Source organism: Cryptotermes secundus, unplaced genomic scaffold (genome assembly GCF_002891405.2).
Source record: "Cryptotermes secundus unplaced genomic scaffold, Csec_1.0 scaffold390, whole genome shotgun sequence".
Lineage (NCBI taxonomy): Eukaryota > Metazoa > Arthropoda > Insecta > Blattodea > Kalotermitidae > Cryptotermes > Cryptotermes secundus.
The window spans coordinates 35,296-52,114 of NW_019744414.1; the positions used below are offsets into that span (position 1 = coordinate 35,296).

Genomic DNA, 16,819 nt, shown 5'->3' on the forward strand with positions numbered 1-16,819 from the left:
CGGAACAATTTGTTGGCCCTGAAAAGGACCGTGGTTGCTGAGATGATTGATCGGTGAGGTAGCGCGGCGCGCGCCGGTAAGGAGAAAGGCTAGTTGCGGTGAGTGGAGTGGCCGCAGTGCGACCGTGGCAGCTGGTTGCTTGGTTGCCGTGCGGCAAGTGATGGAGGTTGCTCGATCGCAGTGCGGCGGTTGCTGGTGAAGGCTAGTCGTCGAGCGCGGTCGTAGTAGCCATGAGGCAGTGGCTACGCCAGAGGCCCAGTGGGTCGGACCGTAACACGACCACCGGCGAGTCCAGGCGCGGTGCCCCAGTGAGTCGGGTGTGAGAGCGCTGGAGGGCCGAGGCAGTCGTGCCTGGCGCAGCCTGCCGATGTCTCCGAAGACCGAGCGCTGGCGACGAAGCCTGCTGGCTGAAGTTGCTTGATGTGGCTAGCTTGTAGACTGGCGATGAACTGACTTGAACTGAATAACTCTGCTCTTTTATACACTGGTCGGTGGGGCGGAGCCAAACTCGAAAGTGAGGAGGAAGAATTGATTGGCTAGCGCGCGTAATGGTGTAGACGCGGGCTAGCGCCGAGCGTAGTATAAATGCGATCGTTTGAAGCAATCTGATTGGTTAGCGCGCCTGATGGTGAAAAGTGATGTGAAGAGCGAGCGTTGCAGAAATGCGTGATAATGTGGGATGTTCCCACATCACTCCCCCCCTTGCGAGAAGTGATGTTGCTGTTTGCGAAGTGTATGCTGCGTCTATGCTGGGCCGTGATGATCCAACGTAGAGTCGTTACTTGATGTTCACCACACGCGCTTTCAATCACGTCGGGGTCACCAATGTGGGGCTCTAATGTCAACGTGGTGTAGTCTTGTCATTACTCCGATGACAACCCACTTCTTCGGAACAATTTGTTGGCCCTGAAAAGGACCGTGGTTGCTGAGATGATTGATCGGTGAGGTAGCGCGGCGCGCGCCGGTAAGGAGAAAGGCTAGTTGCGGTGAGTGGAGTGGCCGCAGTGCGACCGTGGCAGCTGGTTGCTTGGTTGCCGTGCGGCAAGTGATGGAGGTTGCTCGATCGCAGTGCGGCGGTTGCTGGTGAAGGCTAGTCGTCGAGCGCGGTCGTAGTAGCCATGAGGCAGTGGCTACGCCAGAGGCCCAGTGGGTCGGACCGTAACACGACCACCGGCGAGTCCAGGCGCGGTGCCCCAGTGAGTCGGGTGTGAGAGCGCTGGAGGGCCGAGGCAGTCGTGCCTGGCGCAGCCTGCCGATGTCTCCGAAGACCGAGCGCTGGCGACGAAGCCTGCTGGCTGAAGTTGCTTGATGTGGCTAGCTTGTAGACTGGTGATGTACTGACTTGAACTGAATAACTCTGCTCTTTTATACACTGGTCGGTGGGGCGGAGCCAAACTCGAAAGTGAGGAGGAAGAATTGATTGGCTAGCGCGCGTAATGGTGTAGACGCGGGCTAGCGCCGAGCGTAGTATAAATGCGATCGTTTGAAGCAATCTGATTGGTTAGCGCGCCTGATGGTGAAAAGTGATGTGAAGAGCGAGCGTTGCAGAAATGCGTGATAATGTGGGATGTTCCCACAACATGTTTTATATTCTGTGCCTGTGCACATTTGTGAATAATCTGAAACGCAAATGTATATGTATATGTATGTATGATGTACGAAGGAATGGATCTTCTTCTAACAGGATGAGTAAATCAAAGACCTTCAGGTGGACCAGATGTGAAACATGGAACATGAAACACAGGGAGAATTTCTAATGGACAACGTCACAGAATGAACTCAAAAACCTGAATGTAGATGGGTTGAAAATATTAGAATAAATATTCGGAAAGGTGTGAAGATGTGAACTGGGCTCAAGGCACTTGGTGCAATGGTAAGCATTTGTGATGTTAATCTTCTGGCTTCCATAACATGAATTTACTGAGAAACGTATCTTAAATGAACAGGGAATAGCACTGTACAAGGGAATTGTATTTGTCTTTGTATGTATGCTGGTAAGCTCTGAGTAAGCCCTGGTAAGCGCAATGATAAAAAGAAAACAAATTGAGTTTTTCTAAGTATTGTTACTGCAGGAACACTGACCACTGCATGACTTTATGGGCCAACTTTAAAATGGTGTCACTTGATAAGAGTGATTATAGATGGATTATTGATAGGTAATCAGATTTATTGGACAATCATACAGCTCATGACTGCACTTCACAAATCACTATCACACAAGATCAAGTGTTCTCGGTCACAGTCTTCACTGCACTTCTTGGTAAAATCTTCTAACAGTGGACGTTCCTCTGCTTCCAGGCCCATATCCTCACATGGTGCAGCCATCTCACACCAGCCTCCTACTCTTTCAACTGCCATCTCGTAATGGCATCTAGTCCTTGAGATATATCTCTGGCATAGACAGCACAGAAAACACCACTTCCAACAGTTACTTCATTGTTGCATGTTACAAAGCTGTTACTCACTAATGGCTGTCACTTTGGTTCCACAGTTCTCGCTTTAAGCATATATGCCACATTAGAATACCCATGACCTTGAGCCATCATCATCTGACACCTACCTTCTCAGAACAGTGCATTTTGTATTTTCTTACAAACACAAACCTAATGTAAATTCAGTTCTATTAACCTGATATAAGAATACAAAATAAAGGTTATTAAAATATAAAATTCACATAAGAACATGTGAACTACGAATGTTACAGAATCAAAATAAGTGGCATTATACAAGCCCTGAACATTATTCATTGCTCATTATAGCCTTGCCATAGCTCAGAAGAATAGGTGCTGATGCCTTGGTTCAATAACAAGGTAACCCTTATGGGATCCATGGTGGATAAATGGACATTAAGACAGGTTTATCCTGAGCACTGATCTCAGTATTCTATACTAATCTATCATCAGGGGCTGCTATAAGAGTCCAATTTCTACCATAAACCTGGATTAGAGGACTGCATGGTAGTTCAAAAGAAATAATTTGAAAATTAATTACTCAAGTATTAATGTTAAGAGACAGGCAATACTGATGGGCTTACTATACATATTTCTACATTACCACGACTTTTCTGTATTACACATGTCCCTTCGAAATTTATGCAAGGATACTCAATTTTTATAATGCTATTACTTACACTTCTTTTATGTTATAACTGCAAAGGAGTTAAAATATTATTACTGAGGTGGAAAGAGTTGTTCCCACAGAGCGATGTGGTCCTCAAACATTCCTTTATCCATCTTCAGTTCATGGCCAATACTCAAATATGCAAGATTCTCAGCAGTCATTCTCTCCCATGTAACGTTATCTAACAGCTCTGACTTTTCTGGAGTGGGATTCCTGTAAATTTGAACAGAGTTGCTTCAATACATACACGGTTTTTCAGTTCATCTACATGTAAAGTGTATCTAATTTAAAAGTCTAATTAAACTTAACAGTTTTGGAGGGAGTAAAACTAAAGATTTATCTTGGAATGAAAATTGTGTACCTCAAAATCTGTGCATCTCAGGACTCATGTTGTATAAAATTTACAACTCTTTGTTTAACAAGGAATCACACTGTGAAGAAGTGTGAATTTAGTTTCACTCTGTTGTCTGTCTTCTCTGGTTTAATCTGTTCCCTGCCTCTCTTCTTAATCTGGTAAAATCTGTTCCCAGTATGTCTGTCTGGTCTGTCTTCCTGCCTGCCTATCTATCCATTCTACCTACCTACCCATATGAACTGCTTATAACATAATTTAGATTACCAGAAGTTTCATTAAATTAGTGACATACGTGTTATTTCAGTATCTGATGTAACTATATTCAATTTTTTATGCAAAAGAGTATAATACCTACCCAGTTTGAACGAAGTTGGCCCATAATTGCGTGAGTTTTTCAACCATTTGTGACTCAGGGTCCTGAGCCTTAAACTCTGGGAAAAGTGTAGATATATAGAACAGATAGATCAGGTCATCATGGTGGACCACACCTGGAATTTGAAAACAGACTTTTTTAATACAGAGTGAACTGATTGTTTACAATACCTCTTTAGCATTTAAGTGCAAGACCTGAAAGATGTCAGAAGTATCTGAGTGGCAGGAACAGATAATCATATGTAGATTTTTGTATCAATAAATGGACAATACAGTATTAGGTAAAATTAGTAGCAACAACTATCCTGTTTTCACACCATAATTATCACAGTTCCCAATTAAAAATCATTCCAAATCTGTACCTGTAATATACATATATCATATACAACTTACCATATGGATTTTGAGTCCTTGGCCAGTAAGCATGACTATATCGTCCCTGATACTCGAAGAGGTAGGAAAACACAGGCTCTTTGCTCCTACTGGAAACCAATTTAGATGTGAGGTGTTGGCCATAGCGAATAATAGCATCTGAGTAGAGCTGCAACAATTGGAATTAAAAGAAAAATTATATGCGAGTTCTGGAATGCAAAGGAAAAATGTGTAAACTGTTACTAATGTGAATTACACAAATATTTGTATCTATATTTAACCTAAAGGAAACTGGTCCACCTTGAAAGACTGGATTATACTGAACGAATCTGTATCTCTTCTTTTCTGTTTTCTTGCTAGTATGTTCCTCTCTTCTTCTTATCTTGCAGCACCTGCTTGAAGCATCTTGTTCTGGATTGTTCCTTAAATTTCAATTCCAATGATGTTTTCATGCCTGGTCTTTTGTTCAGTGCTCTAATTTGTATTAGCATTTACATGTACCATGGCATTAAGCAAGACTGGTGAGAGGACACTTCCTTGTTTCACTACATTAGTTATTTTGAACCACCTTGACCTTCATACTTTGTTCTAACCAGTGTCTTAAAATAATTGTATGTTAGCTCCACTTTTCTATAAGCTATTCTGCTACTGTTAATCTTCTCAACATAATAAAATTTTTCCCATCTTATTTAGCTAACACCATAAAATCCTACAACTGGACTGTATGAGTATCTTAAGCCAGTTCAATCCATTTCACATCCTCATAGCAACACTTATATCTTGGCCATCTCGGTCTTGATTTAACTATCCAGAAATCCTGTGTAAAGAGTACAAAATGTAAAGTGTCTCAATATTTAATTTCCTGTGTTCTCCTCTTTCTCATAGTCACTTATTATTTTCACCACTTCACTTTCAAATACCCTCACTATTCATTCTTCTGACTTTTTAAAGTCATTTCATCTGGGTAATAAACAAAGAGATGCATGCATATTTTTATTTAGAATAAATCACCTAGGACAGTAAGGTATACACACTGGATAATATTAAAATGAATCTAAAATGAAAGTTGTCACACCATGAAGAAACATAGGAGGCATAGAGTTGAAGTTCTGGACCTCAGTATTAAGTGATAATGACTAATAAGGTTTCAATTCTGTCCATATCATCTCTAGTACTTGGTACAAGTTTGAGTATTCCAGTTGAGATAAGTTCCTGTCACTGCCATGAATGAAATGCTGGTCATCCAGCATGTAGCCAGTTCCTAGTGACTAAACTATTCTGGCTCAAAACACAGATTTTGATGACAAAAGTCCACTTAATGCAATCACTTGAGGGACCAAGATGTAGATGTAGGATAATATTAAATTGAAACTTATGGAAATAGGTTGCAATAGGGTACAGTCTATGAAACTGCCTCAGCATAGAATCCAATGACAAAGAACCACATAGTTCTACAATTACAATTTCTTAAACAGGTGAAAATAAGCTGCAAATAATTTTGTAGAATGATTAATTTTATGAACAAAGCACTGCTTTTGTTAGAATAATATGGCCATTAAGACTAAAAAATGTTAAATTTGTAAAATTACAGACTCTTTAATGCACACAGCCTTCTAAATTCCCTGAAGTACATTTAATTTCTAAATATACCTACTGATCACAAAACTTTGATGGTAACTTCAGATACTATTTCACCAAATAAATAAAACAGGTCTTCAGTTATCTGGCACAACAGAATTGAAACTTTGAACTGCAAGTCCACAAAACTTTGTGACAACACAACACTATAAAGTAACACAAATTTATGTGATCTGTCTCTGCTGATCATCAAAAAATGCAGTTCTGCACATTTTTACCGGTTCCCATCAATTTATATGGTAATAACAGGAACATACCTGTTACCAAAGGTGAAAGAAACTAAATTTCTAGGACTAATTATTGATGATACCATCACATGGAAACAGCATATTAACTATGTTATCAATAAAATTGCAAGGTCATGTTATGCGTTGAGAAACATAAAGCATTTTATCCCATTAGATACATTAAAGGTAATTTATTTTGCACACATTCACTCCATTTTAAGCTATGGCATAATTTTCTGGGGTAACGCTTCCTATGCCTGCAATGTCTTTAGACTACAAAAGAAGGCTATGAGAATTATTGCAAATTTTGGTCCAAGAGAATCATGTAGACATCTATTTGAGAAATTCGAAATACTCTCATTCTATTCCCAATTCATATACTCATTGATTTTATTCACGATTAATAATGATCATCTTTTTAATGCTATTACCATGATTCATGAACATAAAACCCGAACCCATAATAATCTATATTTGCCTTCTGTGAACCTGACAAAGTATAGTCAGAGTGCATATGTGGCGGGTATTAAAGCCTTCAACCATTTACCTCAAACTTTAAAAGAGTTGACTTTGGATGTACCAAATTTTAAGAGAGCACTAAAGAGATTTTTACTTCATCACTCCTTTTATTCCATGAAAGAATACTACCAACAGAAATGGGTATAATGTGTAATGTAAGAGAACACACAGATTGTGACAACAAATGAACTGATATAGAAATATGTCATAAACTACAAATTATGTAATTATCCTGTTTTATTTGTCTCTATTTTATTGATTGTCTCTTTTATATGCATTTTAATTTGACGCACTTGATTAATGGAATGAGTAATGAATGAATGTCTTAATGGAAATTTTATTTTATTTTAGTCCATTATAAATCTTGATAAATTTCTTGATCATTGTTTAATGTGTATTATAAGTATTATAGTATTTTGACAAGTATGGATTATATATGCTAGTGATTTTGTTTGTGAATGTACAAGCTTCCAATGTCTTGTTGGCTTGTTGACATGTTTTATATTCTGTGCCTGTGCACATTTGTGAATAATCTGAAACGCAAATGTATATGTATGTATGTATGTATGTATAAGTTTACCTCATTTAATTGCAATATTACTGTATTATTGTATAGCTACTATGTATTCTAACTTGACTTGTTCCATATCCTATGGTGTCTCACCTGTACTGGATTTACGGAATGTTAATAAATTCAATTCAATTCAATTCAATTCAATAAATAGTTTCACAACCTCCCTATACTTACAGTAGGCCACAAAATATTCCTGCAGAGTAATAAAAAGATTCATAAAATGTTTGGCAGCTGCTACTACATTTTATAAAAACACTTATTTTAAATCTTACTGACTTATTGACTTCCCATAACTTACTGACTTCCATACCTGTACATGGATACATCTAAATTTAAAAAGAGTTTTTGAGAATTTGATTACCACTTTTAATAGCTCATGACCCTCTTCAAGGGTTGATACTCACAGTTTGTGAATTCATGCTTTCAACTAAAGTATATATATGTATTCTACAACATCAGAGGAATAAAGAGTATTTTCATGTGTTAACACCTCTTCCTTGACATAAGCTGTGAATTTACATTCGACCTCCATACATAGTACTTACATTTCCAAGACCAGTGAGTGAGTGTAAAGTTATTGGTTCATTATGCAAATAAAATTCCTTAAGACCATGGCTGGCACCGTAAGATTTGTTTGTTTCTTTTTCATACATAAATGCAATTGGTGAAACTTCATCAAAACGTTCATACATGTCCTCTGCCCAACTGCTATTGCTAATCACATCTAAAACAGGAAGATAAAACATGAGTGGCATTATACTAAAGTATAAGAAATATTATTCTCTTTATTTGTACAGGTTGAACTTTCAGATTTTTGCTCCCTGCTTTATGAAAATCGTAAATATCCGTGTCTCATCCAGGCCCTGAACACAGCCCCAAGAATACCAAGCCTCAGTAACCTTTATTAAGACTGTATAAAATTCTAATACCTAAAATATATTCAACATTAATCTTTACTGAACTTGATTCATCTTCCACTAGGGACAACTTCTTTCAGATTCCAATAAAAGAAATATATGTAAAGGTAAGAGGTAAAGAGGTAAAGCTATTCTTGTAACAGGCCTTGAAGGCCCATAGGCTTGTGAGACGTCAAGGTTCCCACATTATCTAGACAATCGGCTCATGGGTGGTGGTTAGGTTGTCAGCCTCCTGCACCAGCTGCCGTTTAACCCCCAGGGAGATTCCTGGTACTCGTTTCTGTTAGAGGCTGAGTAGACCCCAGGGCCATAGTGCGGTAACCCTTCCAGCCGCACTATGGCCCTGGGGTCGACTCAGCCCCTAACAGAAAGGGTTAGGTCAATTGAAAAAACCAACAACCTCATCAGGATATGAACCAATGACCTTCTGGCTTGTAGCATAAGGCCTTAACCAACTATGCTACCGCGTGTCCCCAAAACCTTATTACCAAAGTCCAAGTGCTTGCCCAGTCAGTCTGTCAGTCTGCATCTGTCCAACCACTGATTTAATCATGGCAGACAAGAAGTGACTAATTTTCATTAACCTTTGAGTTTTCTTCCAGAACTTTTATGTATAGTTAACCACTCTCCAATGCAACATTTGTTCAATGTGGGTTTTGGTCATACATGCCAAAAATAAACCTCAAAAATTATTTGACAAATGCAGAAAATCTGAAGATACGCAGTTTTCCCTGGCTACAAAGCCAAAAGACTACAATTCAGTAATTCTAGGGTCTAGGTAATAATTTACCTCCAAAAACCACAACAGCCCTGCAATCTATGGATCAATTTGTTATCCATATACTTCAGTTCAGTTAAATTCTAAATGTCTACAAGATATAGATTCTGGTACTTTTAATAACATAAACTAATACAGGTTAGGCCATTTGTGAATATAAATTCACATATCTCTCTTCAGTCATTAATATAATTAATTTCTCCTTTCTCAGAGAACCTGTCCTCTGCTTTGGACAAGGGTTTGTTATATTTATTGATTCCAACACAATAGTCACACCCACGTCATGCTGCTTCGTTTAGTCATATTAACAGTATGAAGTAATGAGTATAAACTGTGAGGGTCCTCAGTATGTAATTTCCACTATTCTCCTATTACTTCATACTCTCCTGGCTGATATACTTTTCCAGCAATTTCTTCTCAAAGACTCTCAGTCTCTGTACTGTGGTACACATATTAACAAAAGCCCTGCTGCAGATATTTTAATCTAATCTTTTAGACACCAAGCAAGATACTAACTCAGAGCACGATAGATGAATTCGTCTTTGTTCATGCCAGTCATCCAAGGTATATTCATAAATTTACCGTCTAACAGGGATTTCATGGGGCTCTCTGTGAGGAATTGTTCTTCATCTGATTCTTGTTCTATAACAGGTGTGTAGAATAGAATTGGATCATATCCCCAATCCTGAAATTTTCAAAATAAAGTACAATGATCACCATGTTCATAGAAATATAATTATTATTATAAGTACAAGTATAAATCACTCCATCCAATGTGACCTGTAAGCTTTTTACTACATGAAAACTTAACACCCTTACATGTTTCGGTCTCTGTGGACCATCTTCAGAGGGCAAACATCACTACAAATAGGAAACCACCGTCACATAAGTTGTTTAGACGTAAAGTACGTACACATATATGCTACAATACATAGTGCACAAGATGGTTCACAGAGACCGAAACATGTAAGGGTGTTAAGTTTTCATGTAGTAAAAAGCTTACAGGTCACATTGGATGGAGTGATTTATACTTGTACTTATAATAATAATTATATTTCTATGAACATGGTGATCANTATAAGTTGTTACATTCCATGTACCTTCCACAGTATAGGATGTAAAATGTACCAAAAATATAAAAAAGAATATCAGCATAATAAGAAATATATACTTGTTTTGGATAATCACTGACATAAAAATATCATATTATGCAGAGATGAGCATAATCTTCATAGTTGCTTTAGTCAGAGCAATAAGTCATATCAATAATATGAACCAGCACAGGGAAATACTGGAATTATAAATAGCTAAAAATTATAAAATGTATGAAAAAACAGTAAACAGAAACTTTTCAGACATTGGTGTGGATGAGAATTATAATCTTTTCCATATACACAGCATCATCCCAACTCCTAACAATCTGTATCCACCCCCACCGGGATATGACGCCAGATCCAGAAGGCCACACAGGCCATGACCAACCAACATAACAACCCCCCCTCCTCAGCTTACGGGTTAGTGCCCAGCCTTTAACCTTGCCTTTCTCTCCCCCAACACAAAACCATGCTTGTCCCAGCTCCTTTCCCCCCCTTCCCACAATACTGTTTTCACTTGTATACCCTTCCTTTTCTGCTCTCACATAGCTGTGTATATTTCCAACACAGTCTGTTTTTACCGGTTCTCACGGTCTCTTCGCTTGCGGATTTCTTATATTTTTTCTTCTACCCTGAAGATGGAGGCAATACGTTCCTCCGAAACGTCGGTTAACACCACATACGAGTATACACGGTGACAAATCTCAGAAGACTGCTTTCTTCATAGTCACGCCGTGAAAGCCTCAAATCTTACGATCTGTATCCAGTCTTCTAATTTACTATTCACAGAAAAAGGTGCTGTCGATCCTGTACTTACACACCATACCATAAATACATAATGGAGTGGAGCTGCAGCTCCACAGATTTTTAATCTCAACTCTGAAAGGAGCTGAGTAGTTATTGTCATGTGCCAGTTGTTTTATTCCAGTAACCAATGAACTGAAAATTTGGTGAACCCTAGAGCTAGACTGCATATCGTAACAAATATATATGTATATATATCCTACCCATGCTGGGAATCAAACCGTAGTTGTCCACTCAATATCCAGTCAGTTTGCTGACAAGGCTATCTGGGATACAGCACTGCTGATGATATATAACTCTGTATTTAATTGTGCAAAAGGACAAATTGAAAGCTATTTTATGGTGTTAATATTGTCATCAACACAACAAATTTCAATAAATAAACCAATGTTACTGTATGAACATTCGTTTATTATTCTGTATTTGCTATACATTTCAATCCAACTGGCTTTTCATCAGGCAGTTTTCATGACAAAACACTCATTATTAAACTGTGTTTCTAATATGGATCCACATTAGCAATTAAATTAATATATACCACATATACACGGTGCCAAATCCCAGAAGACTGCTTTTTTCATAATATAAATTACGTTGCCAATTTCTACATTTCATTATGTTACCAAATTGTAATATTAGTCATAAAGGTTAAAACATTAAAACATCGTTCAAAATCTCTGTTTGAATGTTCAAAATTGTTATGATTAATTATTAATTAATTTTAAACTAGAACCATTGTGAAATGAAATAAATGTCCAAGGTGATATGCTGTATAATAGAAGATACTTCTTCATCTTGGGGGATAGTGTTATTTGTAGTCTCTTACATATATGTTATGTGGGTGATTACTCACATGTAAGTGATGCTAAGTTCCCTAGTTTCTCTTGTTTCTTTCTGTGATACTGTGGATAGCTCTGGAGAAATTGTTATATATGTAGTATATGTTGTGTCTTGTGTGGGGCTATCACTTCTTTCCACTGCTGGATATTGAGGTTGTTTCTGTTCTATGCTTCTGTTAGCAGTGTTGATGGCCATAATATAGTGATATACAATAGGATGCACACAATAAAGAAAGAAAGAAAGAAAGAAAGAAAGAAAGAAAGGATGTAAATAACATATCTCCATATGTACTAGCAATTTCTTGTGCACTCTTCTGCATGAGGCAATCGATGATTTGTCTTGATGTATTATTTGGACAGTTCAGCACAGCAGCTTGTTTCTTAGCCTGGGTCAGTGGATCACCATTCACATCCCAAAAAGTGTTGATGGATGGGCTCATAGAAATAGCTCGATGGAATAAACCTGCACACATAAGCATAAAGGATTAAGAATTTGGTTCTGGTGACCTAATATGGTGTGCCACTCTGCTCACAGAAGTTCCTCCCATCCTGCAACTCCTCTTTCCCAACTATAAGTATGAAACAAAGACATCTCATATCAAAGGTCCCAATTCTTTATTCGATCACACTCAACCTGCAGCAATATCACAGATTGTACAAATTAAAAAAATGTATCATTTTGTTCTGTCTATTGGTCAAAATACAGAATGAGAATCCAAGTTATGTATAAACCAGTTTCTTGGTTAACAAAGCCGTTAAATGACCCACCAACGAACCAATAGAGATATCTCAAGATAACTAAAGTGATATGAAGAGCTAGTAAAAGCCTGAAAGTCACTCCAGGTGCTATGAAATCTTTCCTCCTGCCAGTTTCTCAGATTTCATCGTAACTAATATGAACTTCTCAAATGCTCATAAACCCATCACTGATGTCATAATTCTTAAAAGAGTGTTATTTACAATATTGCATAATTTGTTTAGATTACTGATAATTAACGGTCATGATATGAAAATATCAGTGGAAATTTATAATGCCAAACCAGGTGGTCGTCTGTTACACCACTGCTGTAGTACCTGCCTTAGAACTCCTGAGACTATGCAATTAAAATACCTCTTGACATTGGTGATATCATATGCAGCCACACACTAGCTCCTCCAACACTGTAGCCTGCAATAGTGACGCTGTCAGGATTACCGCCAAATGCTGCAATATTCTCTTTTACCCAACGTAGTGTTGCTACTTGATCCTTCATGCCATAGTTTCCAGGCAGCACCTCATCACCTGTGCTCAGAAAACCTGAAATATTGAAAAGGTTTCATTATTATTCATTAACAATCCTGTTGAAATAAGCCCTTCTGCAACATCCCACAAGGAAGTTTATTTCACACCTAAGTGCAACCCTGATAATCCAAACTAATACCCTGTGGGGCTCTCTTGTCATCGATGTGTAGTCTTGTCATTACTCCGATGACAACCCACTTCTTCGGAACAGTTTGTTGGCCCTGAAAAGGACCGTGGCTGCTGAGATGTTTGACCGGTGAGGTAGCGCGGTGCGCGCCGGTAAGGAGAAAGGCTAGTTGCGGTGAGTGGAGTGGCCGCAGTGCGACCGTGGCAGCTGGTTGCTTGGTTGCCGTGCGGCAAGTGATGGAGGTTGCTCGATCGCAGTGCGGCGGTTGCTGGTGAAGGCTAGTCGTCGAGCGCGGTCGTAGTAGCCATGAGGCAGTGGCTACGCCAGAGGCCCAGTGGGTCGGACCGTAACACGACCACCGGCGAGTCCAGGCGCGGTGCCCCAGTGAGTCGGGTGTGAGAGCGCTGGAGGGCCGAGGCAGTCGTGCCTGGCGCAGCCTGCCGATGTCTCCGAAGACCGAGCGCTGGCGACGAAGCCTGCTGGCTGAAGTTGCTTGATGTGGCTAGCTTGTAGACTGGTGATGTACTGAATTAAACTGCATAACTCGACTCTGGGGTCGCTCCTTTTTATACGCTGGTCGGTGGGGCGGAGCCAAACTCGAAAGTGAGGAGCAAGAATTGATTGGCTAGCGCGCGTAATGGTGTAGACGCGGACTATCGCCGAGCGTAGTATAAATGCGATCGTTTGAAGCAATCTGATTGGTTAGCGCGCGTGATGGTGAAAAGTGATGTGAAGAGCGAGCGTTGCAGAAATGCGTGATAATGTGGGATGTTCCCACAACTCATATAGATACATTTGTACTCTTAAGTTCTGCTTGTTTCGCAATTAGAAAAATTGAGCCAGTCTTGTTCCAAGAATAACTGAAGATGGTATATTATTCCTATTTTCACTCTTATCATGACATACAGACTAATATTTTGGGGGAAATTCTTATTATAGTAATATCATTTTTAGAATACAAAAAATAATTATCAGAATTATGGTGGGAATTCATGTAGAGAATATTTTAAAAAATTAAAAATATTACCACTACAATCTCAGTATATATATTAATTTCCATAATTTGTGATCAATAATAAACATCATAGTAAAGTAAATTCTGTGGTACATCATATTAATACTAGGGCCAAATCTGATTTGCATCATCCACAATCTCATTTCTCAGTTTATCAGAAGGCAACATATTATACTGGGATTAAGGTGTTCAAAATTTCAACTTTTCCGATAAAGGATTTGTCCCATAATATAAAAAAATTAAATTGGCCTTGAACAATTTTTTGTTCTTTCCATTCATTTTATACAGTGGACAGATATTTTAAACACAAGATGAATTAAACCTATTATAATGTTGTTTATTGTATAAATTAATAGATTATAATCTGATATTTGTTTATATATTTTAGCTATGATCTTAATAAGGTACTACTGTCAGTTTGAGGAATCCTATATGCTTGTTAAATTACTGAATTATGCATAATTATTGTTTCTTTTGTGAATTTAGTTGTAAGGTGACTAGTTATGTATTTAGAACTAATGTATGTATATGTGACATGTTATATAGTTGATGGATTTGGTAGCCAGTAAGGATCTATGGAATTAAAATAAAGATAGAGATATGGTATTTAAAGATCTGTGTATGGTCATGCTATTGAATTGTCCAGGATACTGGATTTCATATACAAATTCGCTTGTTTGGTAAAATTATTTATGCAAAAGATTTATAATTACACTCTGTACAGAAACAACAAACATTTGTCTGGAACCTGTGAATGTTCAACTGCATATCACGTGTGGTGCAAGACATCTTTCACCACCTAGAGAAGCAGACCTGCTAACACAATTATGTTTAACAAGAATTCATTTTTGTCACATAGTAGCAAAATAAGTTAGTTTTTTTAATTTTTGGTGGTGTCCTTTTTTGTGGTGGTACCATAATTCTTTGCATTCGTCAATTATTGGTGAAAAAATGGGAGTACAATGAGACAGTACATCAGCTATATCTAGACTTCAAGAAAGACTACGATTCAGTTAGGAGGGAAGTATTGTACAATACTATAATAGAGTTTGGGATACCCACGAAATTAGTTAAGCTGATTAAGTCTGTATAGGTAAATATTTTTCTGATAAATTTTCTATCCAGAATGGTCTAAGAGAAGGAGATGCCTTATCGCCACTCCTTTTCAACTTTGCTTCTGAATATGCCATTAAGAAGGTCCAAGAAAACCAGATTGGATTGAAATTAAATGGGACACATCAGCTGTTGGTCTATGCTGATGATGTAAATCTACTGGGTGATAATAAAGATACCATAAAGAAAAACACACAAACATTAATTGACGCAAGTAAGGAGATTGGTCTAGAACAGGGGTCTCCAAACTTTTCGAACTCCTGGCCACATTAGGTAATTCAGCACTTTCAACGGGCCGGATAAAATGAGAAATTAATAACTCTAGGTATATGAGTTTTATTGAAAGCACAGAATTTCGTGAAGTAAATACAAAGTTTGTGAGAATAAATTATCACATATTAATGACAATAGACAGTAGCAGCAAATGCTCATATTTTCATCACAAATTATAATAAAACAATTAATGTGAATGATGGATCTATTTTTGCATTCTTAAAATCTGATTAAATTGAGGTTCAAATTTTGAAACGCTAATCACAAGTAGCGACTTTAAATATTAATTGGCTAAATTTGTCCTGTTTTTCGACTTGATGTACTTCATCTGGGAAAATGTTCGTTCACACAGATATGTCGTCCCAAAAAATGGAGATAAATTTACAAGCAAATTTCTTTAAATTTGGAAATTGCTCAGAGTTCAGAAATTTATAAAATTTGATCAAATTTCCTTCCTTGTATTTGTCTTCAATATGATAATTTTCCTGAAGTTCAATAATTTCCATTTTAATTTGACTTGGGACATCTGCAGCATCACAGTGAAACGGATTTTGAAACAATCTAATTTCCTGAGCACTGGAATCCAAATCAGCAAATCGCTTCCGAAATTGTTCTGTCAAACCTGAAATGACTAAATTTGCAAACGAGGAAGGAAATTCTGCTTCACCCTTTTTATGCAACTCTGCAAAGTTATAATTTTTCACTTGGCTTCCAGAAGTATCAACTTTGCTCTGAATGCCTTAATAAGTGCAAATAAATCACAGACTAAGTTATTTTGACCCTGCAAATTTAAATTCAAATGGTTCATATGGTTCACCAGATCAGCAAAAAATGATAATTCCCAAAGCCACTCGGTATCTGATAAAAGTGGTTCGTGATGGTTTTTCTGGGTAAGAAGTATAGCAATTTCATTCCTGAGCTGAAAGAAGCGCGAAAGAACCTTTCAACAGGTAAGCCATCGAACTGCAGTATAATATGTCAGGTCAATAAGTTCGGAATCACATTTACCAGTACTCATTGGAAAATTAGTTTAATTGACGCATTTCTGCACAATTCTTTCGCGGGGCGGATAAAATCACATCGCGGGCCGTAGTTTGGAGACCCTTGGTCTAGAAGTAAACACAGAGGAAACTAAGTATACGTTGCTGTCTCATGACCAAATCCAGGGCAAAATCATGATATAACGATAGAAAACAGATGTTTTGAAATTGTGGCACAGTTCAGATATTTGGGAATGTTGATAACAGATCGAGACCTGATTCAGGAGGAAATTAAGAGGTGATTGAACTTTGGTAATGCTTGTTACCCTTCAGTCCAGGATCTTTTGTCTTCTCGTCTGCTGTCCAAAAACATAAAAATTAAAATATACAAAACTATAAATTTGCCTGTGGTTCTGTATG

The 16,819-nt window shown here is 37.9% G+C and overlaps 1 protein-coding gene across 3 annotated transcripts in view; it reads right to left on the reverse strand.

The window, feature by feature from the left end:
* Positions 1-2,124: 2,124 nt before the first annotated feature.
* LOC111874741 (esterase FE4) overlaps positions 2,125-16,819 on the reverse strand; it is a 24,487-nt gene continuing 9,792 nt past the window's right edge. The window contains exons 4-11 of one of the 3 annotated variants that reach the window (XM_023870485.2): positions 12,721-12,906; positions 11,883-12,072; positions 9,389-9,558; positions 7,723-7,901; positions 4,241-4,388; positions 3,831-3,963; positions 3,131-3,333; positions 2,125-2,391 (exon numbers count right to left, since the gene is read on the reverse strand). In XM_023870485.2, the coding sequence (XP_023726253.1) occupies positions 3,171-3,333; positions 3,831-3,963; positions 4,241-4,388; positions 7,723-7,901; positions 9,389-9,558; positions 11,883-12,072; positions 12,721-12,906 (1,169 nt within the window). In that variant the 3' untranslated portion in view covers positions 2,125-2,391; positions 3,131-3,170. Of the gene's footprint in view, positions 2,392-2,544; positions 3,334-3,830; positions 3,964-4,240; positions 4,389-7,722; positions 7,902-9,388; positions 9,559-11,882; positions 12,073-12,720; positions 12,907-16,819 lie in introns of those variants that run through there. The other 2 variants (XM_023870486.2, XM_023870484.2) reach the window with 2 other exon arrangements.